The 25868-nt window shown below is 38.1% G+C and overlaps 2 protein-coding genes across 2 annotated transcripts in view; both read left to right on the top strand.

The window, feature by feature from the left end:
- igf2r (insulin-like growth factor 2 receptor) overlaps positions 1 to 10844 on the top strand; it is a 54515-nt gene extending 43671 nt beyond the window's left edge. The window contains exons 38-51 of the mRNA XM_044376295.1: positions 558 to 707; positions 791 to 949; positions 1070 to 1280; positions 1519 to 1671; positions 2924 to 3158; positions 3808 to 3944; positions 4093 to 4210; positions 5108 to 5254; positions 5350 to 5534; positions 6681 to 6867; positions 6961 to 7110; positions 7733 to 7802; positions 8005 to 8289; positions 8384 to 10844. Of these exons, the coding sequence (XP_044232230.1) occupies positions 558 to 707; positions 791 to 949; positions 1070 to 1280; positions 1519 to 1671; positions 2924 to 3158; positions 3808 to 3944; positions 4093 to 4210; positions 5108 to 5254; positions 5350 to 5534; positions 6681 to 6867; positions 6961 to 7110; positions 7733 to 7802; positions 8005 to 8289; positions 8384 to 8542 (2346 nt within the window). The 3' untranslated portion in view covers positions 8543 to 10844. The remainder of the gene's footprint in view (positions 1 to 557; positions 708 to 790; positions 950 to 1069; positions 1281 to 1518; positions 1672 to 2923; positions 3159 to 3807; positions 3945 to 4092; positions 4211 to 5107; positions 5255 to 5349; positions 5535 to 6680; positions 6868 to 6960; positions 7111 to 7732; positions 7803 to 8004; positions 8290 to 8383) is intronic.
- A 4063-nt stretch (positions 10845 to 14907) lies between these two features.
- On the top strand, positions 14908 to 25010 carry slc22a2 (solute carrier family 22 member 2). Its single transcript, XM_044376390.1, has 11 exons — positions 14908 to 15428; positions 17023 to 17126; positions 18568 to 18722; positions 18864 to 19032; positions 20059 to 20173; positions 20733 to 20833; positions 22043 to 22257; positions 22806 to 22914; positions 23347 to 23459; positions 24304 to 24403; positions 24589 to 25010. The coding sequence occupies exons 1-11, from the start codon at positions 15027 to 15029 to the stop codon at positions 24680 to 24682; spliced, it is 1677 nt and encodes a 558-aa protein (XP_044232325.1). The 5' UTR covers positions 14908 to 15026; the 3' UTR covers positions 24683 to 25010.
- The last annotated feature ends 858 nt before the right edge of the window (positions 25011 to 25868 follow it).

The raw sequence follows: 25868 nt of genomic DNA on the forward strand, positions 1-25868 counted from the left end.
AACGGTGATCGACAGTTTTCACCTTTTTCTGACATTTTATGGACCAAACAACGAATCGATTAACTGAGAAATTAATAAACATATTAATCAATGATGAAAATAATTGTTAATTGCAGGCCTATTTATAAATTCAACTGAGCTTCATTTCCTCTGTGTAGCAATTTTTTGTGGTAATTTTTTAATTGAGATTTAAGCATAATTAAATGGGGCTACAAGACAGATTGATAGACCACAGAGAAAGTAAATAAATGAAATCACAATTGTACATGCATCAACCAAAATAAGATAAAAAGACGAAAATCAAGAAATAACAGCATCTGTTTTGCAACTCTTCTGATATCCCTCCATTTAACAGCCCCCCCACACTAGCTGTTTCTGATTCTCAAAATTCTTTTGTTTAGAATGAGTTTTACTTAAAAAAATGTTAAAAAAGACCCTCTCATTGTTGCTGTAGGAAGATAAAGTGCTTGTCTTGTCACTGTCTTGTCGTGTGTCTGTTTTTCGGTTTGTTCTGCCTTTTTTCTCTCTTTAATTCCCTCTCTCTCTCTCTCTGAAAGGATATCGGTCGGACCACCAGCGGTCCTCAGATCAGCAGCGCGACAGGTGAGGTTTCCATCACCTACAGCAGCTCCACTAAGTGTGCGGCGGATCCTTCACAGAACTACACTTCCACCATCATCTTTACCTGCCAGAGAGGCCTGGAGCTGGTCAGTCATGTTCTTTATATGTTACTTCTCTTTCACAGTGTTTCACTTTTCCAACAAAACACTGACCTGTACGTCTTTATCAGGGTTCTCCACAAATGCTGAGGCTGCAGAAATGTGTCTACCTGTTCGAGTGGGCGACCCCGGTAGTCTGTTCAGATGCCACTCACACCAGCGGCTGCAAGCTCACCGACAGTCAGCTCCAGTTCACCTTCGACCTGTCGACCCTCTCTGGTGAAGTTGAGGTTCGTTTTACTGCAAGGTTTACGTAGCTCTGAGAACATATTAAATCCAGTATTATTCAGGTGTTTTTCTTCTCATGTCGCTGTGCACACCAGTTGAAAAGTTAACCCTTTGCGTGTTAGGTACCAGTCGGCTCCAGCACCTACAAAATCAACGTCTGCGGCTCGGTGGCGGAGCCGCTTTGTAAGAAGGCTGCGGTTTGCCGGGTTTCCGGTTCTGGTTCAGACAAATCGGCGTCATCGTTCGGCATCAGCAAGGTCATGAAGATGGACTTCAAACATGAGGAGCAGGCCGTACTGATGCAGTACGGTGGCGGAGAGCTCTGCCCTCCCGGTAAGTCCGCTGTGTTTTAAATGGTTTACAGGCTTCAGCCAATCAGGAAACAGGATCAGGCTTTGCAGTTTGATACTTCCTCCTAAAATGTGAGATATTGAACTTTTTCCTCAAGAAGAAAATGGTTAAAAGCTTCACTCTTGTTTGCAAAAAATAAGATATTTTTCTTATAAATAAGGAGATTCTGTCAGTGAATAAGATGCAGGTGTATTTACTGCAAATACTTTGTGTGTTTCAGTGACAGATAAGGACGAGGCGTGCGTGTTCCCCTTCACTTTCATGAAGAAGACGTATACAGATTGCACCACAGATCACCGGACAGACGGGAAGAAGTGGTGCGCGACCACCGACAACTACGACGGCGACGAGAAATGGGGACTCTGCAGTCCAGGTGACTCCAGCTTTTTGTCAGGAAAGATTGACGTCATGTCAGTTTTTACATCTGTAGCTCTGGAGAGCACAAAGGCAGGAAGAGTAGAGTCAAAACAAAGAAATTACAGCTCAAAAATAAGTGAATATTTTTCAACTTTTAAAGATGTTCTGAGGCTCCTTCTTGTTAATATAAAATGACTCATTTCTCTCACTGTCTTAAAGCATCAGTATGCATTTATGACACCAAAACTTTGGCTTTTTCTCATTAGTTTAAACCTTGAAACGTATCTGTGTTTAATTATTTCTGGATCTCAGTTTTCAAAAATGATATCCTAGTTCTCTGGTTCCCATCCTTCTTATAGTTCATCACACATTATATACCGTATGTCTCTCAGCTGTCAGCACTTCAACCAAATGATTATGTTCCTTTCACATATTGTTTCATGTCAGTAAAACCATCCAGCATTTCCCAGGATTTGAGAAAAGTCAGAAGAAGCTAAAGCTTTTTTCCATCTTCTCCGTCATCTCTGTCGTTTGTGACCCTCAGGTTGAGAACCGCCGCTCTAGCTAAAATGTCAAAGTGCAAATTCTGGACACAGCTTTGTTTATGAAATGACTAACCTGCACTGATGGATTAAAATACGGCCAAAGAACAACATGTGTTGAGAGTTAACTGAAAAACTCGTGGTAACTTAATGTGAGAAGAAAAAAGCTTCAGATCATCACGTGTGTGTGTGTTTTGGTTTTTTTTTTTTTGGCTTTAGGCTACAAACATTTGCAAGTCTAGTTTTGTCACAGCGTTGATGCACTTTAACATCTCAAAGATAATCCCTGTAAAGACCTTTTCATAAGCAGAACGTCGCTGGATTTTAAATTGATTTGATTCCTCCGACCGTCAGTGCAGCTCTACTCTTAAACTTCTCTCTGCCAGACAAACATCACAGTAAACGACTTGTCTTCTTTAAGTTTTTGTCATGTTTAGACTACGTTATTGTCACGTGGTAATGCAGATAAGGTCATTTGTTCATGGTGCATTCAAGTACATGTGGAGAGGTCGGAAAAACTACATAATTGATCCAAAAACCTCTAATATTCATTTTAAGTATCTAAGCTGGTCCCTGAAATAACTGCTAATAATAATAATAATGATAATAATAATAATAATAATAATGATAATAATAACACCAGTTACACCAGTAAATACTAATTTCCTCTGTAGGAAGTTTAGTTTTCTCTCTTTTCTGAAAACCATCCTTCTCTTTCTCTTCCAGCCTCTGCCAAGCGTCAGTCGTCCATATTGTTTACCTGCGACCAGTCGGCGGGTCACGGCTCCCCGCAGCTGCTGTCGGAGACGGCGGGTTGTTCGGCCACTTTCCAGTGGCGCACCAGTGCCGTTTGTCCTCCGAAGAAGATGCAGTGTAAGCTGGTCAGCCAGCATCAGACCTTCGACCTCCGAGCCCTGTCCTCCCTCACGGAGCCGTGGAGGTTCAGCCACCACGGAGACTCGTAAGACCGGCTGCAGTTTCTTTTATGTTTGTTTGTTTGTTTGTTTGTTGCTCCTTATAACTCAGTCTTATTTTTATGTACACATGTTGGTTTTTTATCTTCAGTGGAGGAAGAACAGAGATTAAAGGGTTGAATAGATCTTTGAAACACTCAAAGTTGAACAGAACTGGCTAAACTGAAGATGGATGCATGTTGTCAATTTTAATTTGTTGGGTAGTACACAGATATACAGTTTATAATAACAATAATAATGATAATAATAATAATAATTTTATCAGTAGTGTCTGTATCTTTTCAAGCTTCCTCAGATCTAATAAACAGGATAAACTGAAGTAAATACAGTTAACATATCTGCTTCACAATGGAAAGATACTGTAGTAGTAATAATAACAGTATAATAATATAATAATAATAACAAACAAATCAGAAATTTGTCTCAGGTGGTTTTATCTGTACAACATCCTTTATCCTCAGACCCTCAATCTGGAAAAACTCCCTCCAACAAAAACATAGAAGAAGAATAAAGCAAACACAGTCATACAGCAACGTTAGCACACAGCTGTAAAAAAACAAACCCTCTGACCTGTGTCTTATATCTCAGCAGACTCGTGAGACTGACTCTCTCTTCTGTTTTTTTTTATGTCCTCAGATATTTCATCAACCTGTGTCAGGGGATCCACGGCGGGTTACCGAGTTGTCCGGAAGGAGCGACCGTGTGCAGACGCTCCGCAGCAGGAGTGACGCAGACGCTCGGCCGCGTCCACACTCAGAAAATGAGCTTCACCGGTGAGTAATCATGACAAATACACCTCAGTGCACTTAATTAATACTTTTATTTTACCATTTATTTACCATTTACCATTTATTTTTACCATTTCATCCAATGTGTTACTTTATTTTGGACTTTTCTTAAACTTTCTTCCTTCCTCTGCAGACGGAAAGATCTCCGTCACTTATTCAGCAGGAGAGGAAGTTTGTGGAAACGGCGTGAAGGCAAAGACGGTGATCCAGCTGAGCTGTGGCTCCACGGTGGGACACCCAGCGATCATCAGGTAACACACACACCGCAGAGGAATTAAAGAATACATAAGTTAAATGCATTTCTAGATATAAGAGAGGATGTGAAGAAAGAAATGAATCAAAACTGAATTATTCCTGATTAAATTCTGCTTCATTTGAACCTGCTGTGTCTAACTGACCTCTGCAGAACTTCTACACGTGACGCTTTAAAAAGACAAAACTCTCTACAATAACATTCATTGACTCTCTCGGTTCCAGATTTCAAACCTGCCGGTTAATGACAGAAGAGAGTGTTTGTCTTTCAGGTTAAACTTTCTCTGGTTTTAGCGTCATTTGAAGTTGCCTCGTGAAGCATTTCTCACTTCTTCAGCGGACTTTAATGTTTATTCAGTCATGAATCAGTCAGATCGTCTCGCTGCAGCTAACGATTATTTTCATTTTCAATTAATCTGTTGATCATTTTCTTGATTAAATGATTAGTTGTTTGGTCCCTAAAATGGTGAAAAATGTTTTAAGTGTTTCTTAAAGTCCAAGATGACGTCATCAAACCAAAGATATTCAGAAAATATTCACATTTAAGAAGCTGGAATCAGAGAATTTGGACATTTTACTTAAAAAATGACTCAAAACAGTTACTTGACTATCAAAATAGTTGTCAACTAAATGATTAATCGACTAATGTGAATTATAGAGCTGCAACAATTAAAGTAAATATCTTATATTGAAGACTCCATATTTAGGTTAATAAAAACAATTCCTGTGAAATATGTTTGTTTGTTTTTTTTAAGTTTTATTTGCTTTACTTTGTTTTTTCTTTTAAATTCACTAAACTGGTTAAATTGGTTCCAGAAATCTTAAATTTTACTTTCTTTCCAATCTTCAGCCGTATTAAGCGCGTCTTATCTTTCCGTGTGTGTCTGTGTGAGCAGGATTGACGAGGCATCATGTGAGTTTGTGATTGGCTGGGAGACTCGGTCAGCGTGTGCGGTGAAGCAGCGTGAGGTGGAGATGGTGAACGGGACGATTCAGGTTCCCGACACCGGAGCCAGCCTCAGTCTGGGAGCGCTCTACTACAGGTAACACAAGCTCACACTCGAAACGTCCACCTGGTTTAAACTTAAACACTTGATGTAGTACTTCTCTGATTTATTCTGGATCTGTCCCTTCTCAGCCACCATCAGGCGTCTGGAGACATCCGTCCCAACGGTGACCGCTACATCTACCACATCCAGTTATCCGGCATCACCAACAGCTCGCTGTCCAGCTGTCTCGGTGCCAACATCTGCCAGGTCAAACTCAACGGACTGTACAGACGCAGGATTGGCTCCTCCAGCAAAGCAAAGTACTACATTAAAGGTAATTTACTGAGTAGTTTAGAGTCCTGTTTCTTACTATAAAAAAACACCATCTCCCCTGTCTTTACTGGTAAATTAGGTGGTTGAATTACAGCTAAAACTTTGGTTCATATCTCCACAACTGCTAGATGGATTTCACAATTTGGCACAAATACAAGATAAATCCAATTATCTTCTCATCCAGCAGCCACCTCTACACTTGAGTTCATGACAGGATGCCTCAAAAAACAAATAATTCTCTTCAACATGTTGAATGCTAACATTAGTATATGTCCCATACTTCCATATAATGTCCTCTAAATACACTGATATGTAACTGTAGATTCACAGGAAGGTCGTTAGAAAGGATTATGTAATTTAGTGCTAATTAAAGGGAAAATGGAGACAGTGATCAAGCGGTACACTCACAATTAATTAATGCAGTTAAACTGCTAGTTTAATATGCACAAAGGTGAAACAGGCAAACATACAATTCAACATGAAACATAAAACTAATAATAATGAGTTAATATCTAATTGGGATTAAATAAAGCTTTTTTTTCAAGCAGATTCTTCGAGAAAACAACAACTGCTCCTAATGTTAGTGTAGCTTAGCTGTACTAACACTACTGAATTAAGTCAAACAACAATTTTCCCTGTAATTACAAATTAAAAGCTGTTTCTTTCCAGGAAACCTTCAAGTTTTACTGAGCATGCTAATGTGCAAGTGCTAACATGTAACTCTATGTACGCCATTGCTAATGCTAACATAACGTGAATGTTAGCGATAACATGTTTAGCTTTATGTTAGTGAAAGCCACGAATAATTAGCATTATCATAACACATATGCATTAGCTAATGTGCAAGTGTTAACATGTAACTCTATATATGTGTACTCAGTGCTAACGCTAAACATGTTATCGCTAACGTGAATGTTAGCGATAACATGTTTAGCATTATGTTAGTGAAAGCCACGAATAATTAGCATTACCATAACACATTTTAGCTAATGTTACTTTTTTAGCATGTTATCAGACTAAACTAACTCTTACTGTTGACCATCAGTTCATCACTGACTATTACACTGTTGTCCTAAAAAATGATGCTTTAAAGAACTGATTAAAATCTCAACAACTGCGTCAACAATCTTTTTTTTTTTTCCTTCAGGAGGAAACCTGGATGTGATGGTGCCCTCTGAGTCAGAGTGTGGGCGGGAGAAAACCAAAATGGTGTCATCGACCATCATGTTCCACTGTAACCCTTCAGCAGGCGTCGGCATCCCAGAGTTCATGCTGGAGACGGATGAATGCCAGTATCTGTTTGTGTGGCACACGGACGCTGTGTGTGGTCTCACGTGAGTAAACGCTACACATCTGGAATTTAGTTTTTACTCCAGGCAGTAGAAGTGGATTTTAAGATAATATGTTCAACTCTTCTTTTCCTGCAGAACTGTGAACGCGGAGTCGTATGATGACAACAGCAGCGATGCTACGGGTCTGTCCAGGAGGAGCCAGGCGGTGGGAGCGGTGCTGAGCCTCCTGTTGGTGGGTCTCACTGTCTGTCTGCTGGGACTTCTGCTCCACAAGAGAGAGAGAAGGTGAGAAGGCCGAGAGCATCCTGCAACCCCACACAAGCTGTTTAAAGGGGACATATTCTGCTTTTTGTGATTTTCTTATTCATATCCTGTTATGATGTCGGAACATTAAACATGGTCAAAGTTCCAAAACTTGAAGTTATGTTAAAATGCTGCCTGCGAGTCAAAAGTCAGGGCTTAATCCATAAACATAAACGCTTCGTTTCCTACCTTGCTGACGATAAGCTGACATCAGGCGTTGGTTGCGAAGGTTTTTTTTTTGTGTGACATTTTGAGTAAAGAACAAAAAGAAGTTAAATCCTGCTACTATAGTTTGTTTTTGGAGCTGGAGGAAGCTTCTTGAAGCCGACCAATCAGATCAGAGTGGGCTCATCAGGAGGCGGGTCTTAAAGAGACAGGAGCTAAAACAGCCTGTTTCAAACAGAGGCTGAACTGAGGGGCTGCATAAAGGAACAGTAGAAGATAAATAAGCAGTTTTTAACTGGAAACCATACAAAGATATTCCAGTAGAGCCCCAGAATATAAACATAGACGTGTAAATGTGCAGAATATGTCCTATTTAAAGAAATGCGTTGAATTTGCAGCATGTTTATCTTCATCTTTTGTTTTGAATATCTTCCTCCAGAGAGCTGGTGATCCAGAAGGTGGCCGGCTGCTGCAGGAGAGGAAACCAAGTCTCCTATAAATATTCCAAGGTAGACTGATTTAATGGATGAATCCTTCATTTTCAGCCAATCAGATACTCAGATTACAGTGCAGAAAAGTTGAGTGATTAGATACAATCTCATTAGATCTCACTGGCTGTAAGAAATAGAACATAAAGACAGTTTAGTTCTTACTTCTTTTACACAGTTTAATTTGTTATAATCACATATGATCCTTTATGTAAATCCTCAGGTCAACATGGATGAAGACGGAGGTGAAGACGAGATGGAGTGGCTGATGGAGGAGCTCGAAGCTCCTGCCTTATCCTCCTCCTCGTCCTCCCATCGGGGCAGGAGTAACCACGGCAACGGCCACATCACGACCAAGCCGGTGAATACGGACGGCCTGCGCTCCTTCTCGCTGGATGAGCAGGACGACGACGACAGCGAGGACGAGGTGCTGAGCTTCCCGGGGGTTCGAGTGGTCAAACCGTCCGGTCCGTCCAGGAACTCGACTCACCGCAGCGCCTTCCTCCAGGTGAGCGTCGCCGTCTGCCGTCTGCCGTCCAGATGCTGTGACTTTTTTTTTAGAAAACTCACCGACGTCACTTCTTTCCTTTTTATTATTTCAGGAGGAGAGCGACGAGGACCTGGTCGGCCTCCTGGACGAGTCAGACAGGAAGAGGAAGAGCAGCAAACCTCGCCCCTCAGGTCGTAGCCACGGTAACAACACAGCAGCCAACAGGAAACGGGACGAGGACGACAGTGACGAGGACCTCCTCAGGGTGTGATGTCACTCCCTCCCTCCCTGCTTCCCCCCCATCCAATCTGAACTATTCTCTCTCTCAGTGAATGTCTCCATAATAGCAACAACAACAACAACGACGACGACGACATACCGACAACATATTGAAAACAGAAACCTTTCCTTCTTTTTGGGATTCATTTTGTTGGACTGCACCTTTACTCGGCCTATTCAGACTCTATCCAGTCCACTGTCTACAGACTGTCAATGTTAGGTTTCTTATTTATTGGTAGCTAATTATTTAAAGTGTTCTTCAGGCCATTTTTTTTTTGACCTGCACCCAATTTTTCTTTCATAAATTTGAAATAATAATAATTTGCTTCACTGAAGCGACTTCAGTCTCGCCACATTTATCTAATAAAACACCGAACAGGCCAGTCGAGAGTCTTTCTCTCAACGTATTGACGCTGCGATGAGGCATGCCGGTAAAAAAAAAACATGTAAATTCTTTTCTTCTAGTGTTTTTGAAATGAAGCTGTGCCATTACTTTAGCACTTTACTGTAGCGATGATAAACTAGAGATGATACCAGTGTCATTGCAGAGAAAAACTTTGGCTACTTTTGGGGTTGATTTTTTTTTTGTTTTGTTTTCATCGGCCAGTTGCGACTTTTATTAGATAAGTGCGGCGAGACGGGTACAGTTAAGTTGCTCGATAGTGAAGCAGATTTTTTTTTTTTTTTTTTTTTGGGAGGGGGATGGAGTTCCCTGGATGTAGTCGGTGAAGGTGTCGGCTTGTGTTGTTTCTTAAAGGGAATGATTTGTCTTTTCTTGTCGTTTACAGTTGCTATAATAGCAGATCTTTTCTCTTTCTCCCCCCCCCCGCCTGAAAAGAAAGCGCGATGCCTTCCTGATGATGAATTTACTTTTGCATTTTCATCGAATGAATCATGTCCAGCGACAGATTGATTTTTTTTTTTTTGTCTTGTTTTGATTAGACATTGTACATAGGTGATAATGTTCTACGATATGGATGTTTTGTTTGTTTGTTTGTTTGTTTGTTTATTTGTCGTCCTCACCGGTGTATTTTGCTCACGAGTTTGATTTTATGATTATTTAAATGGTTGTCTGAGCTGATTATCTGTCCGTGTCTCTGTTGTATGTGTGTATGTGTGAAAATAAGAGATGGCCTTAAGTGTGAATGAAAGGTTCTGTGACGACGGAGGTTGTTGGGAAGTCGTTACGAAACTCGAGGTGTTAGTTCGACACATTTTAGGTTGTGTTGGTTTTTGAAGTCCTTCTCCCGCCAAAGCCATATTTCTACGGCCGCCGCTGGCACTAATGTATGGAAGTTGGGGAAATGTTTCCGCTTGCACACTCTCGCACATTATACGCTCAGTTTTGGTATTGAAGTCTGTGATTTTTGTTTTTTTTTTGGATGTCCTTGCTTTAAAAGTGAGATTTTAAACTCAGTAAAGCAAAGTGTTTGTTGTGCCGAAATCAGCCCTTTTTTTTTTTTTTTAGCCAAATGCATGTCATAGTGAGACAAAAAGAAAGACGTGAGACATAAATCGATCAGGAATGCAGGCAGCTGACTCGCGTTTAACACTTTTTCTGCTTAGTAATGAAACTAGAGCCTTCACAGAGGACATTTCTTTATTCAGAATTGAAATTAAACTGACTGCAGAGTGAAATAAGAGTGATGTGAGTGAGTCTACACAGTATAAACACACACAGAGAGTATTTGGGTCCGTGGTTCTTTCTTTTGGCACCATCCAAAGTATTTGATTTAAAGTTTCTTTGGGTTTACACAACTAGAAATTAAAACTCACAAATACAGCAGCTAAATTAGTGCACCAAAGAAGTTTTGGTGACGTTCTCCCAGGTTAGAGTCTAGTAATAGCAGGTCTTATAGAGCCGAAACAGAAAATTATGCAGAAAATGAATTGGCAACTGTTTTGATAACTGATTAATCGTTCAGTTTTCAAAAAAAATGCCAAACATTCGATGGAACCAGATTCTCCGATACGAAGATTTTTCTGCTATTCTTTGTCTTAAATCACTCCAAAAACATTTTCTTGAATCATATTAAGAAAATTAACTGGAACCAATTTTTTTGGTAATCAATTAATCGTTTAAGTCTTATCAAGTAAAAATGGGAAACATCTTCTTGTTCCAGCGTCGATGTGACGCTGTGCTGCTTTAACATTGTTGTTTTGGACTCTTGGTTTGATTTTAAGACGTCTTCTTGATGTGACGATGAGCATTTTTCACAATTTTCTGGTGTTTTTTTTTTTTTTTAGATCAAACAATTAATTGATTAATCAAAATGTTGGATGATACCAACCATGAAACTGCAGCTCCTCTGATTGAGTCATTACAGGTCTCATTAAACCACTCCAAACAAAAATACTTTGGGTGAATTAATGACTTTCGGAGAGCATCTGTTGATTCGTTTATGTCATTTTATATTGAATAGCTATAACAAAAATAGTGCACTTACACAGACATGTATATGTCAGTACAGTATGTCTAAGGTACGAAAGGGGAACAACAGTAGATTCACTGCTGGGATTTATCAGTATTCAACCCCAAAGTTCATGTGTTGATAAAAGAAGATAAATATCATACAGTTATTATTTGGAGAACCTGTTTTTAAATATCCGACTATAAACGCATCACGCTGTTCCTACAACAGTCACGTCATCGCTAAAATCTCTTCAATCGATCAGCAACAGAAGGTTCACCATTCAGGGTATTTCTAAAGCTTTGTACACAAAATTTGTTAAACAAGTTCTTGTATGATGCCACAGACAAAAAAAAAAAATCTTAAACTGGGATTTGCATCGGGAACATCAGTATTTTATATGGAGGAGTTTTGGTTTGTGCCATAATGGTGAAATTTAGAATTATAAAAACATCATCTTCCTGTCCCTTCGCTGTAGGTGTTCAGTAGCTTGTAAATTATCTCGGAGATCACAAACAACAACAACAACAACAACAGAGTGAAAATTCAAGCATTTAGCGTGGATTGATAGTTAAAGTTTTTGTTCACATCTTGCTACCATATAACTTGTTTCATGTTTGTCTGTAGGTTTTATTCATAGTAAAATCTTTGGGAGCATACAGAAGGAATGTGTTAATACATGGTAGATAAGGCAGGTTTCCATTGAACAATTAGTGCAATTACAGCAAAAACTTAGAAATTAACTCGAGCCTGCTGTGGCAGACTTAACAGACGTTTTTTGTTTTTTTTTAGCATGTGAAGTTCTCTGAAAAGTAACCTCTTCAAATTTGTGACCCTGTTATGAGGTTTTGAACTGGCATCTATCTGTGTTTGGCACTTTGTAACTCACCTCTCCCGAGGAGACGTCGTAGCGCTCATCCTCACAGAGAAGCCGATGGTACCGTTCTACGTGACGTCCTTTTCCCATCCTTGCATAAAGTCTGTTTCTGCTGTATTTAGCACCAAAGTCTGTGTGGCTCTTCTGCATGGTACTGTACTGAACCGTCTCTTTCCTAATGAAGATATGAATTGACGTTCTTGTGCTTTTTTTTTTAATCCAAACTATAGCTATAGAACTGTTTTTGGGTTGTGTGATACTGATTCAGTGTCAGATGAACGAGCTGCGAGAATAAAAGCGTCTAAAAAAAAAAAAGCACAAGAAACTTTCTGTGATGATTCAGTACTGTGGGAGGTCATTATTATGTTTTAGTTGGTGTAAAGTTATGTTTGATATGTTTTTTTTTCAGCTCTGCCTGTTTTCCTATTTAAAAAGAATATTGATGTAAAAAATATTGCATTATTTGAATAAATAAGAGATCCGCTGTTAAACGTGTGTGTGGTTTGATACTCTGTGACTGAAGTTTCTCATTAATCTTGTGAAAATTAATAAATGAGGAATTGATACCTGAAAGGAAACACATTTAAGTCTAGAAAACATAAAAGACAGATCCGGGCAATGAAAGGATTTGACGTGGACTTGCACCTGATCGGAATCACTTGAGATTTTACTTGGACTCGTTTCAAAGGGCTTTAGATTTGAATTTAACGTGTCTTATAATTACTAGAGCACTGGCTTCATATTTATTCTTATTTATTCATATTTATCTAATAGGAGACAATGTGTTAAAGTTGGTGACACACTGTCCAGTAACATGAAGTGCACAATGGATGTTCCACAAGGGTCAGTGTTAGGTCTCCTATTTTTTAGCCTATATATTAATGATCTCCCTCAACAGTGTCATGATGCAGGACTACGTATGTATGCAGATGACACCGTTGTGTACATACATGTAATAACAGCTGAGTTAGCTGCTGCTAAGCTAACAATTGCATTGGAAAGGATCACACATTGGCTTGATCAATCATGTCTGAATCTAAATGTAAACAAGACAAACGGTATGTTTTTCTCTAAAACTATGGTACAACCTCCTAATGCTGATATTCTAATCAAAGCTGAAAAAAAATGACAGTTACTGATTTTAAATATCTTGGTGTGACACTGGATCCAAATTTGAACTTTAAGAAACATGTTTAAAAAAACAGTTAAAACCATAAAGTACAACTTAGCAAATTTTAGACATATTAGAAACTGTCTCTCTTTGGACACAGCAAAAATATTTACGCAGCTATGATTTCCCAGATGTCTTATTGCATCACATGTTGGGGGCAGGCTGGAGAAACAGCCATAAAACCTCTTGAGTCCTTATACAAACAAACTCTAAAAAATCTGGACAAAAGCCAATGCATTTCCATCACTGTAGGGTACTGGAGAAAAACAATTTACTGAGCTTTGAGAATTTTAGATTATTCTCAAATTTGTGCCTAGTTTATAAAATGTTAAATGGTTTGGCCCTTCCTCCACTATGTGACTTTGAGTACACATGCTCAGTAAGTTCTATTAGAACGTCCAGAATATCCTCTATACAAGATTGTACCATCGTACAATCTTGTTTCTTTCTTTATTATTACACCACTTAAACCCTTAATTTGACCCCCTAAACATGCTCAAAAACTCACCAAATTTGGCACACACATCAGGTCTGGTGAAAAAATTGATAAAATGTAAAAATTAACCCCCAAAGTGCCAAAATGTGCTCTCTAGCGTCACCTATGTAACTAAAATGACCGCCATGGCCTGTAGGAATGTTGTAGAGAGATCAAACCAAAACTCAATTATTCATCTCATCAAGACCTAAAAATCTGACCTAAATCCAACAGGAAGTCCACAATTAGCCTTTCAAAATAAGACTTTGCCCCAATTTTGGCCCCCACACAAACGCTATCTCCTCTGAGGGCGTTAATGGTATCGGCTTCAAACTTTAATAGATGACTTATGACACTATGCTGAAACACTATGTTTTTTTGTTTGTTTTGTTTTGTTTTTTGGGGGTTTTTTTTTTTTTTTTTCTTTTTACTGTTTGTTGTTGTGCTGTTGTATGTTTTTTGTCGGGGACTACAGATGCAAATTAGCTTCAAGCTAACTCTGGCGTAGTGCATCTTTCATGTTTCAAACTGCACACTGTCCCATTCAATAAATAAATCAATCTTGGGACTTGATTTGGACTTGTCTTGATTGACTAGAGACCAACATGTCTGGAATGACTTAAGACTTGATTTGGCTCCAATTTACCAACAGACAGCTCTGTCAGCTATTGTTCACATTAAATCAAACAAATAATATGATAAAAACTGAAGTATCTCGGTGGCGTTCTCTGTCTATTACAATGAGAATTCACCTACTAATGTATTAAGGGAAAAAGAAGAATGAAATATGAAGGCCAGTCACTCTTCCACTGCAGTCCTTGTCGATGCTTTCATTGTTTTCCCAGAGAGGACGTAGACACTGGTTGACTCATGCCAGCTGCTTCTTTTGATATAATATCTATTCACTGAGAAGGTGTTCTAGTCATCACCTTAAACCCCTCAGACCACCAGGACTTCACCAGGGAGCGATGAGAGTCCCCCGCTAACTTCCTGAGGACTTTTCTGACCTGAAATGCAAACCTGAGCTTTGGTGATGGCATTTTTATCACAAACCTGTTAATGTTGCAGCAGACGAAGAAGCTGTGAAAAAGAAAAACTAATTCGAGTCATTATGCTGCCGTCTTTACTTTTGTCAAAGAACAAATGACTAATGTTACCTTTAAAACTCGTCAAGCATTCACGACGGGTATGTTAACTGATTGACAGCATTACTGACTGTGTGTGCATGAGCTGCAGAGACGAGAGGTGCACAAGCAGGCCCACGTGTCCATGTTGGTGCGTTTATGTTAATTAACCCCCTGGGCAGGCCATGGAGGCTCTCTGCCAGCTTCAAGTGATACAATTGTGGTATGACGTCTGAAAAAGTGATAGCAAACATGTTTTAATGCTCTGCTGCACAGCCTGTAGACCTTTGCTCCTGTTTGTCTTGTTAAAAACCCAGTGGAGAGACATTTCAGTGGTCACTCTGTGGTGTTCAGACACTGTGATTCAAATTGGTCAGAGTCATCTTTTCTAGTCTACTCCACCAACACCACCACAACCATGACCACTTTTGACGACATCTTACAAGAAGCTGGGGAGTTCGGCCGCTGCCAGAAGCGCATCTTCGCCCTACTGTGTATGGTGTCCATGCCCTGGGCTGGTGTGTACGTTGGTATTGTGTTCCAGGGTTACACCCCAGATCACTGGTGTCGGGACTCTGCGGTGGTGGACAGGAGGCAGGGGTGCGGCTGGAGCCTGGCGGACAGTCGCAGGCTGACGGTGCCTCTGGTCAACAACTCTGGAGTGCTGCAGCAAAGCAGCTGTGAGCAGTACGAGGTGAACTGGAACACCACATCGCTCACCTGTGATTCACAAGAACTGGACCTCAGCAAAACTCCCACAACTGCCTGCAAAGACGGCTGGGAGTACGACTACGAGGGAAGGCAGTCCTTTGTTACTGAGGTGAGATTAGATTTCATAGTGAGGTTGTTCTGTTTTGTGTTAATTTTGTGCTTTTATAACAATTTTCGGCTTTGAGAAACTTATTTCTGCAGCTTGAAAGAATGCATGTAAATCAGAATATAGCAATAAGGTTGATTTTAAAGGTAGTAGCAACTGACATGTCATTTTTATATGTTTTGCATAAATCAAAATGCAAAGAAGGTCATAGATACTGCCACTCCTGCAATGTTCTACATGTGTACATGTGCACTTTTTCTTATTTAACCTTCTTAAAGGAAAAGCAGGTGTAGAAAATAAACGTAATGATGGCTGAATTCCATTTAGCTGCTTCAGTGTCAGGGTCCTGGTATTTTGCACGTTAGCTCACTGTCACTTACTTGTATAGAACGGAGCTATCGTTAATGTTATTAGTAACGCTTGTGCTTTTTCTACAATGACAAGTCAAAATTTCTGCTGTAAAAAAAGGCTTATTGGGAAGGAGAGAGGTGTAAGGGTTTAATTTTTTGAAAGACTGCTGCACTGATCAGATCTGGTTTTGGGGTTAAGAAGCAATAATGAGAATAAAAGCATAATTTTTACAGCACATTTCATACAAAAAATGAACTACAATGTGCTTCTCAATTGAAAAAATTCTCTAAAAATACAGATGCCAGAGTAGGAAAATTAAAAACAGAAGTCAAGTTTATTTGTTCAGCACATTTCAACAACAAGGCAAATCAAAGTGTTTCACATAAAACATAAAAGGCATGGAGAGAAAATGTAAAAGTAACACATTATAAAAAAAAGACATTTAAATACAATTAAAAAGAATTAAATGGAAAATAAAAATAAGATAAAATAGAATAAAACAGGAGAATAATAGTTACAGTGTAGTGCGAGATATGAATCAAGAGCTCCAAATTTGATTTAATAAAAGGCAGTGTCAAACAGAAACGTCTTCAGCCTTGAATTAAAAGAACTGAGAGTTGCAGCAGACCTGCAGTTTGTAACAGTTAGGATTGAAAAAAGAGACTAATTAAAAAGAGGTTTAAAAACAAATGATAAAATGACAATTAATACTGCAGGTGAGGTTAGAGTATAGTAAAAGTTTCTGGGTAAAAGCATAAAAAGATAAGTTTTAAGTTTTGTTATAAAAGTTGTAAGTGGAGAGCAGATTCTCATCTCTACAGGAAACTAAATGCAGCATCACAGTTGACTTCAGTCCTGGACTGAGGAGCAGTTAATGTGAAGAAGTCGACTGTGTTCTGTTATTACTTCCACTGTCACACAAGCAAAACTCCTGCTGGGACATAACTCAAAGTGTGATGTGTTTGAAAGTTACAGTCTATAGATGGCAGTGAATCAATCCAACAGCAGTGTTGAATTATGCTTTGAATATATTTAAATTACATAAATCATACAGTCTGTGCTGTTTTGCAACAGTCCTCATAAGGTAAACACAAGGTGCTCCTAAAGACACAGGTTTAAATTATGTAGAGATTTTAAACAGAAATAACACATTTTTTACTTATAATTGTGATAAGTCAATATAAAGTAAGTTCTGAACTGTAAATGATAAATTGACGTTATTATCGACATTGTGTGTCTGTTCCAGTTTGACCTGGTGTGTTCAGATGGCTGGTTGGTGGACATGTACCAGGCCACTCTCAACATCGGCTTCCTGGTCGGGAGTATCGCCATCGGTTACCTGGCTGACAGGTAAAGCTGTGACTGAGTCATAACTGAGTTCACCTGCACTCAAATACATAAAATTCTGTAACATTTCTGTGTTTTTTTTTTTTTTTTTTCCTCCAAGGTTTTTAATGAGGATTCATGGGAAATGTAGTTTAATGTAGTATCATTTTGAAAGACACTAAGAAACAGGATATGTACGGAGGCCCTGAGGTGCAACAACATTACAGAAAATATTGTGTTTTGTTAATGTGTTTTCTGAAATGTCGTTGTGTTTTGCACCTCAGGGCCCCCGTAAGTACTGCAGTAGTTGAACTTGATTATTAATTTATTTATTGTAATCATACCAAGGTGTAATTTACATGAGGAAAATTAAATTTTACATTAAAGATTGCTGCTAAAAGAACAAGTCCCCCTATTTAGCATTTATAAGCAGTATAACAGGTGGATTATAACTCACTTTAATATAATTATAAGCAGATTTTAAGAGTTTATTCATTTAATTTTCACATTAATTTAATGTGTTTTACAATATTGTCATTCATTATCTGTTAATACATCAATCTCACTTATGGGGTCTCATAAGAAGGACATTAATAAACACTTATATCTACTAGCAACTACATTACAGTGTGTTATAGACAGTTATTGGGTTGTTTTTAGGATGAAACATTTTACACTGTATGGGAGATTTTTATTTATTATTTATACCTGCAGTGTTTCGTATTTGGTGATATTTGTTTTATGTTGTTTGCCTGAACTCATCGTGGTTGCCTATCTTAGCTGGGATCTTGAAAAATATATTTTTAATCTCAACAAAGTTTTCCTGTTCAAATAAAAAGGTTAGAGAAACCAGGACAGGCCCTGACCATGTTGAGCTCCCCAACACTGCAACACCCCTTTGCTTTTTAATTGAACTTGAATTTAATAAAGAAGATAATGAGTAAAATAAATAAGTATACATAATAATGAATACAATAGTGCTTACAACAATAATAATTATTAGGGACCTTGACGTGGCATTTTGAACATGAAAAACACTCATGTTGTCAAGAACTGCACACAAGAATTGAACAAAATGCTACAAGAGATTTGAGCAAAAATAATGCTTGGATGGATTCACACGAAAATAAAGTAAATCAATAATATACCCTAATGAGTCTGCATGATAATAGCAAAAATAATAAATTATTTTTGATTATTTAGATAGAAAAATCAAATTGTCAGACCTAAATAATGACAGATACAGTTTACAAAATACAATAAAATGTTAAAAATTAACAAAAAAAGAAGTCCCACTTATTTGGTGCCCGAGGCGTCCTTTGCCACAGGCCTCCCTTGAGGGAAACCATATATTAAATGTTAGCATACTGCTTGAATGTACTAAATCATGTCACGGATATTTTAATAAATGAACTGAGGTCTGATGAGAAACCTGCATGTGCTTTGTTTGTTGCTCTGTCTCCAGGTTTGGCAGGAAAATGAGCTTCCTGATGTCCAACGTGTTGAATGGGATCGCAGGGATCCTGGTGGCCGTCGCTCCAAACTACGTGTCTCTACTGGTGTTCAGAACGCTCTACGGGTTTGGAGTGAAAGGCGGCTGGGTGGCCGGATACGTGCTGAGTAAGAAAAACATTCATCCTTAAATCCTTTATCCCTCCCTGTCTCTTAAATCATACACAAGTGTGAATTCTGTAAAGTCAAAATCTCACACCTCAACCGTTATTCGATATGTGACACCTTCTTCTTCTTCTTCTTCTTCAGTCACAGAGCTCGTCGGCGTGGAGTACAGACGTACAGTGGGAGTCATTTACCAGATGTTCTTCAGCGTCGGCATCCTCATCCTCCCTCTGCTCGCCTACTTCATCACTGACTGGCGCTGGCTGCAGGTCGTCATCACCGCCCCCTACATCGTCTTCCTGTCCTACTATTGGTGAGAAACACTCCTTATTTTAATTTCGTGGTTTATTCAGAAACAGAAGTTTTAAAATTTCTCCACATTTCACTTTTTGACAAGATTTCAAAAGGAAAAAATACAGTTAAAACAAAAATTTCCTTATATGAAGGTGAAGTCAGGTGACATAGGACATCAGGTAAAATGGGACAAATAAGGTTTTACATGTTGGGCTCTTTGAATATTAGCAGCCGATCACCAAACATGGTATTGCATTGTTGCTACAAATGTCTTTTACATGAAACAATCATTTTGATTAGTCTGAGATAACTGGGATGGGTGGAGCAAAGATTTAAAAAAATCACCAGTCCCAGAACTTGCAGGATAGCCTAAACCGTGTGGCATGTTGATTTTCTCTTTTTGGTAATAAGAGTTAAAACAATAAAGGTATAAAACCAAAAAACAGTTGTAGGATGTTGCATTTTATTAACTGTTTTGCTTACAATCAAATTAGTTTCACAATACACTTTACTTTTTATGGGAAAGGGTTTTGAATGATTGTCCCATTTTACCTGAATGCAATAGGTAAAATGGGACAATTAATTAAGCTAAAATGGTACATTTTTCTGAAGTGAAATCGGCATGTTGCTAAGCTACCAGGTGCCATAAAATCATGAGTGTGCTAGCTTATACTGAACTGATAAATGGATTTAAAAAACAAACAAACGTGAAATACAATTGTTCTTCAATTAACTTGAATTGTATTGGTGTCCTCCATCAGTAAGGGTTTTGATGTGTTTGAAGGCCCAAAGTTTCTAAAGTATTTTACTTGGCAACACATTTTCTTTATAGAAATATAGCAGAGATCCATAACAAGGAACACTTAAGGTAGTCTGCAGAATTTTAGGTGGTTTTCTTGGTAATCTACCAAAAAGTATCCCAAATTACCTGTCTTCACCCTATTTGTGACCATTCTTTGTGCATAAAACCTATTAAAACCTTGTTTTTTGCTGGCAAAAATACAAAATCAAACACATTTCTATAAGATCAGTTTTCTATTTGCAGGTTTATCCCAGAATCTCCAAGATGGCTTCTGTCACAGAACCAGCAGGCCAAAGCGGTGGAGATCACAGAGGCCATGGCCAAAGAGAACAAGATGACTCTGTCCAAGAACATCGAGGTAGCTGCTGGTTTTAGAAAAGACACAAAGACACCAGATCATACTGTGTCCAGTTTACTGAGGCAGTTATAGACAAAATCTACGCATCTGTTATCCCCAAATTTAAATCTGGGGGTTGATTTGAATTGCGACGATATGTGAAATTGGCAAACTGGTTTATTTCTGTTGTCATTTAAAGATATACAGTTAAACACAGTGGTCTTATGCTTACTTTTAATTACTTTTACATAAGCTTATTTACATAAGCTTCTTTGTTTATTTCTTTACTTGCTTAAACTGACATTTTGTTTTGCTCCGTGGCATTAAATTGTATGTGATGAAGGGGGTTTCTACCCAGAAGTTACTGTAAACAAACATGTGTGTTATCCTGTTAGATGGTTAAGATACAGTGCCGGTTGAGGCAGTTCTTTGATAATCACACAGCGGTTATCAAAATACACACGAAAATTGTGAAATACACAGAATTAATATGTTTAAAAAGATTAACAAATGTATACATTTACGTTGACAATCTTTTTGATTACAAACGTTTCATCTAAATGTATTTCTGAACCTGCAGACTCTGGCAGATGATAACGCAGACACGTGCACCGCCTCCTTCATGGACCTGATCCGAACTCCAAAAATGAGAAAACACACATTTATTCTCAGCTACAACTGGTGAGTACTGTAGCTGAAATGTTTTTTTTTTTTTCTCTATAATTCATTTGTTGTCTGTGCAATGCTGTTGTATTTTTTTTAAAAGATTTTATCCATTTATCTATTTTATTCTACACTTTAATTCATTTCCCCCTTGATCCTCATAATTATGTATGTGTTTCATTTAATGGTAATTCTCAGTGTCTGTAAAACACTTTGGTATTTGTGCATTTGTTGTTTTTAAATGTGCTCTATAAATAAATTACCTTAACTATTGACAGTTTTAAAAAGAAGAATATTGAACATTTACACATTTACATGGATTGTTTTTGTTTTTCAAACTTATACTTTGTCTGAAAATATAACAGTGGAAATGAAATCCCCATCAGTAGCTCACTTTACTACTAAACTACTATTTGTAACTTTTATAGATTAGCTTCACTTTTAAGTTCATCAAGCAACATTCAAACCTTAAAGAACCCCTCCAGACATGATTGAAGATATATAAAAATACTATAATTTGTGTCTTATATGGTCTTTCAACAAAAAAAAGTTCAAGTATCTCCTTAAAAATACATTAAATTACATCATCTCCTTCTCCCTCACTGAAAAATCCAGAATCTATGAAAATGCAAATATATTTCATTTTAAAAGTTAAACTGCTAGACACCAGATGTCTCCTCCTGCACTGTAAAGTCCACTCTCAGTGTTTGTGTACTGGAGGATTCAAGTTTCCATATCACTCTTGTTTAAGTTGCACAATTGGCTCCAAATTAGTTGTGATGTCACAAATCATGCTCGTAGGCCGACCCCTTAAAATCTGATTTAAGGTGAGCTCAGTGAAACTTTCCACTTTCAGCACATGAATGTGAAAACAAACTCTGCACATACATCATTCTGCACAGAGAAGAGAACAACGTCCAACCGAAGGAACAAGAAGAAAAACATGTTTTTGAGTGGAGGAGACTTTAAATCAAGGAATCCAGTGGTTTAAAATAACATAATGAGCTGCTTCATTTAGGAATTTTACATGAATCTTCTACTTATTTAATACTTTGACAAGCAGCTGCAGTGAAACTGTTCAAACATGCATTTAACTTTTGGCTTTTCAACAAGAATCTAATCTGTTATTTTCTAAGATGGTGGTCATCTCATGTTCAATGAAAGACATCACATGTGCTTCCGTGTTTGGGGTAGTTCACGTCGTTTCTCCCTCCATCTCTTCACCAGGTTCACCAGTGCTGTGGTCTACCAGGGTTTGATTATGAGGCTGGGTATTCTGGGAGGAAACGTCTACATTGACTTCCTCATCTCTGGCCTGTTGGAGTTCCCTGCTGCCTTCCTCATACTTTTCACCATTGAGCGCATCGGCCGACGCCTTCCCTTCGCCACCGCCAACATTGTAGCTGGAACAGCTTGCTTCATCACTGCCTTCATTCCCGACAGTGAGTCTTAGGGGAGGTTAAAAAGGTCCAATAAACGACATTCAGATATAGTGGAGTAATGGTATCCTGAGCAGAAAATGAAGTCACACTCCCTCTGTGTGTGTTGTAATACAAGCTTCTCTGTTCTTTGCTTTGATAGCTGGTCCGGCTACGTGTGTATGTTAGTCTATGTGAGCGTGCATGTTAGTGGCTCCATGTCCTCCATGAATCTCCAGAATCTTGATCCATATTTGATCAGCAGTGCCTAGTTTGACAGTTTGATCTGAGTTTCATGAGTTGTCGGTTCAGGGACCGCTTTCTATTTTCCCCAACTTTATTAAGTAAATGACATGTGCACGTTTGTTTTGGTGTGAGATGCTGCTGCTGCTATAGTGCGACATCTAGTGGCAGAATGTCGTATATTGCACCTTGACAAGCTAATACAAATAATGGGTGGAGCTGTTTTTTTAATTAGAAGTTTCCATTCTGAGTTCAAAGACAGACTGCTCACCATCCATCCATCCATCCATCCATCCATCCAATAATGAAATGTTTGTCTTGTCTTGCAGGTATGTTCTGGTTTAAGACAGTGGTGGCCTGCATCGGTCGGCTGGGTATCACCATGGCCTTTGAGATGGTGGTGTTTGTTAACACTGAGCTCTACCCAACATTTGTCAGGTGAAATGTTTTCTGACTAACATCAGTACAAATATTCATTTAATATACAATGAGCCACACCAACAATAAATGTTAAATGACCACAAAATGTTCCAACATTTAAAAAGCGAAATTCAAAATGATCAACCATGTTTGATGCTAATGCTAACTAGCCAGTTTTTAGCTACATGTCAAACTAATACGCTAAATGTTAGTATGTTATCTTGTCAATTTTACACGTTAACATCATGGATGTATTAAGGATATTAAAAAGGTATTAAGGTTAACATGCTAAATGTTACATGCAAAAAGTAGGAAGGTAACTGGTTAACATCCAATACCTGTGTACCATAGGCTTTATAGCATGCATACATTAGCATATTAACATGCTAACCTTCCCAATAAATTTAAAGTACAGCGGCTGACCCTGATCTGTTGTTCTTCTGTATTCAGGAACCTGGGAGTGTCTGTGTGCTCGACTCTGTGTGACGTCGGAGGCATCGTAGCTCCCTTCCTGCTCTACAGGCTGGCAGTCATTTGGCTGGAGCTGCCACTCATCATCTTCGGTGGGTTTCATGCACACTTCTAGTGGGTCATAAGTGATGATGGAGAGGGATTACTTTTGTATGAGTCTATACATTGTGTTTTCTTAGAAAAATCCTGCATAGTATATCTTTAATATTCTAACTGTTTGATTTGTCTATTTTCTTTAAAAAAAAAAAAAAAAAAAAAAAAAAGTGATGCACTGTGTGAAAGTTTCTAGTTAAATAAAGTGTATTATTATTATTATTATTATTATTATTATTATTATTATTATTATTATTATTATTATTATTATTATTATTATTACAAAAAACATGATACGCTTATATAATATGATGCAGTACTTTTACTATTAATTTACCCAAAGTACACTGATGAAAATCAAAAAAATGGTCTTACACGTACTGAAGTAGTATCCTATAATAATATAACACTCTAAAAGAAGCACGATGAGTACTTTTTATACTTCAAGTACATTTTACTGTTAATACTTATGTACTTTTACTTAAGTAACATTTTGTATAATGGAGTATTTTTAGACGGCTGTATTTTGTACTTTTATTTAAATAAAGGATCTGAATACTTTCACCACTAGCGACAAGCAAGAAGCCTATTTTTATCATACTAACTTTTAATTGGTAAGGTAATCAATATACAGTATTGAGCTGCTGATTTCCCCGCTAAACCAGACTGTCTGAGTACAGTTACAGTTTTACATACTAATGTAACAACAACAACAACAACAACAACAACAACAGTCAGAAATCAGTTTTGCTGTGATGTAATAAATCTGGATGTGAAATGGACGTTGTTAGAGATTCTTTATGTATTATTAATGGTAAGAATATCTTGTACTATCATGTGCAGGCAGTCTAGCTTTCCTGGCTGGCGGTTTGGTGTTGCTGCTTCCCGAGACCAGAGGTGTGCCGCTGCCCAACACCATCGACGACATCGAGTTCCCAGAAAGGTGAGAATCCGTCGCTGAGCAAGAAAAGAAAACACAAGGCCCTTGAATAGTTGTTTTTTCATAAATTAATATGTATATATCCCTCTTTATACTGTATGTACACATATACTTGATACAATTTCTCACATTTCTCTCAATGATTAAATATCTTTCTGTACATAATGGTTTTTTTTGTGTGTGTTTAGAGCGAAGGAGAAAACTATGCTGAAGAGCCAGCAGATGACCAACCTGCTGCCCAACAACGACGTATCGACCAACAAAGATCCAGCAACTGTTTGATCTGTTTCTGTAACAGAAGTATTTATTTTTGTTGTTTAACAGTGTTGCTCGTTGTTTGTTAGATACTTCCTTTAAATTCTTGTTTTTGACTGTGTTGCCCAGCTGTTTCCTATGTTTGTCTTTGACCATTATCACCTTCAAATATTGTGTTTTAGATCAACTCTTTTTTTGTTTGTGAGTGATGTTAGATGAGTTATTGAAATGTACTGAAATATGTGTATTACTATTGGTACAGTCAGCATAATATGAGTGGTGGTATTATTATTATTATAGAGTGATGTGCCATCATTTTATCATTAAATTATTAAAGAGTTTTCTTTTAACAGAACTTTGACTCTGGGAGTTTTCATACAAAAACAGAGTATTTAATAGACTTTCGTGCTTTACAAGACATAATACAACATAAAAAAGAAAGGAATCATAGCAGATGAAGTGATTAAAAAGTGCAAAACTAAAAAAACAATAAAAAAAAAACAAAAAAACCCCAAGTGCCAGTGCTTACAGGTTACCCAAACACTTTTTAAAAGAATCTGCAGAATCTGCAGACCGCTCAATCACCTAGGGTCTTAATGCGGGTGTGTGAAACAAACAAGTTCAGCACATTTGACCTAAGAAAGTGAGCTGAGGGTGGACTAGAATGTGCAGTGCTCTGTAAGTAAGAATGAATTTTAAAAACTGGATCCCATACTCAACAGGGAACCAGTGAAGAGATTTAAGAATAGGGTGTCAAGCAGCATGAAGTCAGGGTTTTCAATGTCACGAAGGTATCTCTCTTTTAACTTGGCTACATCACCATGGTAACTTATACCGCAAACTTAACCTAGTCCGGAGTAGGTTATGTTCCAAGTGTCACGCCTGGACTTTGTGTGTTTTTTGGTCTTTTTGTGTTCTTTGGGGTTTTCTTGTTATATTTGGGTGGTGGGTTTGGACTGCCTTTTGTTGTTTAGCCTGGTGTGTTGTATACTTTAGTTTAGGTTCATGGTGTCAGGTTGGGGAAGCAGGAGTGTATCCAAACGCAGAGGCCGGAATGCAGATTTGATGAAAATCTCCTTTAATCGTGGATGGTCAAGAACAGGCAAACAGAACTAGCAGACGAAAGAAAACTAATGATCCAACAAAGACTCAACTCGAAACCAGACCTTAAATACAGACTAAACTAATCAGGGAATGGGGAAAAGGTGACGAG

The sequence above is a fragment of the Thunnus albacares genome, chromosome 16 (genome assembly GCF_914725855.1).
Source record: "Thunnus albacares chromosome 16, fThuAlb1.1, whole genome shotgun sequence".
Classification (NCBI taxonomy): domain Eukaryota; kingdom Metazoa; phylum Chordata; class Actinopteri; order Scombriformes; family Scombridae; genus Thunnus; species Thunnus albacares.

Bases quoted from the DNA above. Each gene is read 5' to 3' on its own strand.
- slc22a2 (XM_044376390.1), top strand. From the start codon at position 15,027: ATGACCACTTTTGACGACATCTTACAAGAAGCTGGGGAGTTCGGCCGC. The intron at 17,127-18,567 runs GTAAAGCTGTGA...CTCTGTCTCCAG, and splicing joins ATCGGTTACCTGGCTGACAG to GTTTGGCAGGAAAATGAGCT. The intron at 22,258-22,805 runs GTGAGTCTTAGG...CTTGTCTTGCAG, and splicing joins CACTGCCTTCATTCCCGACA to GTATGTTCTGGTTTAAGACA.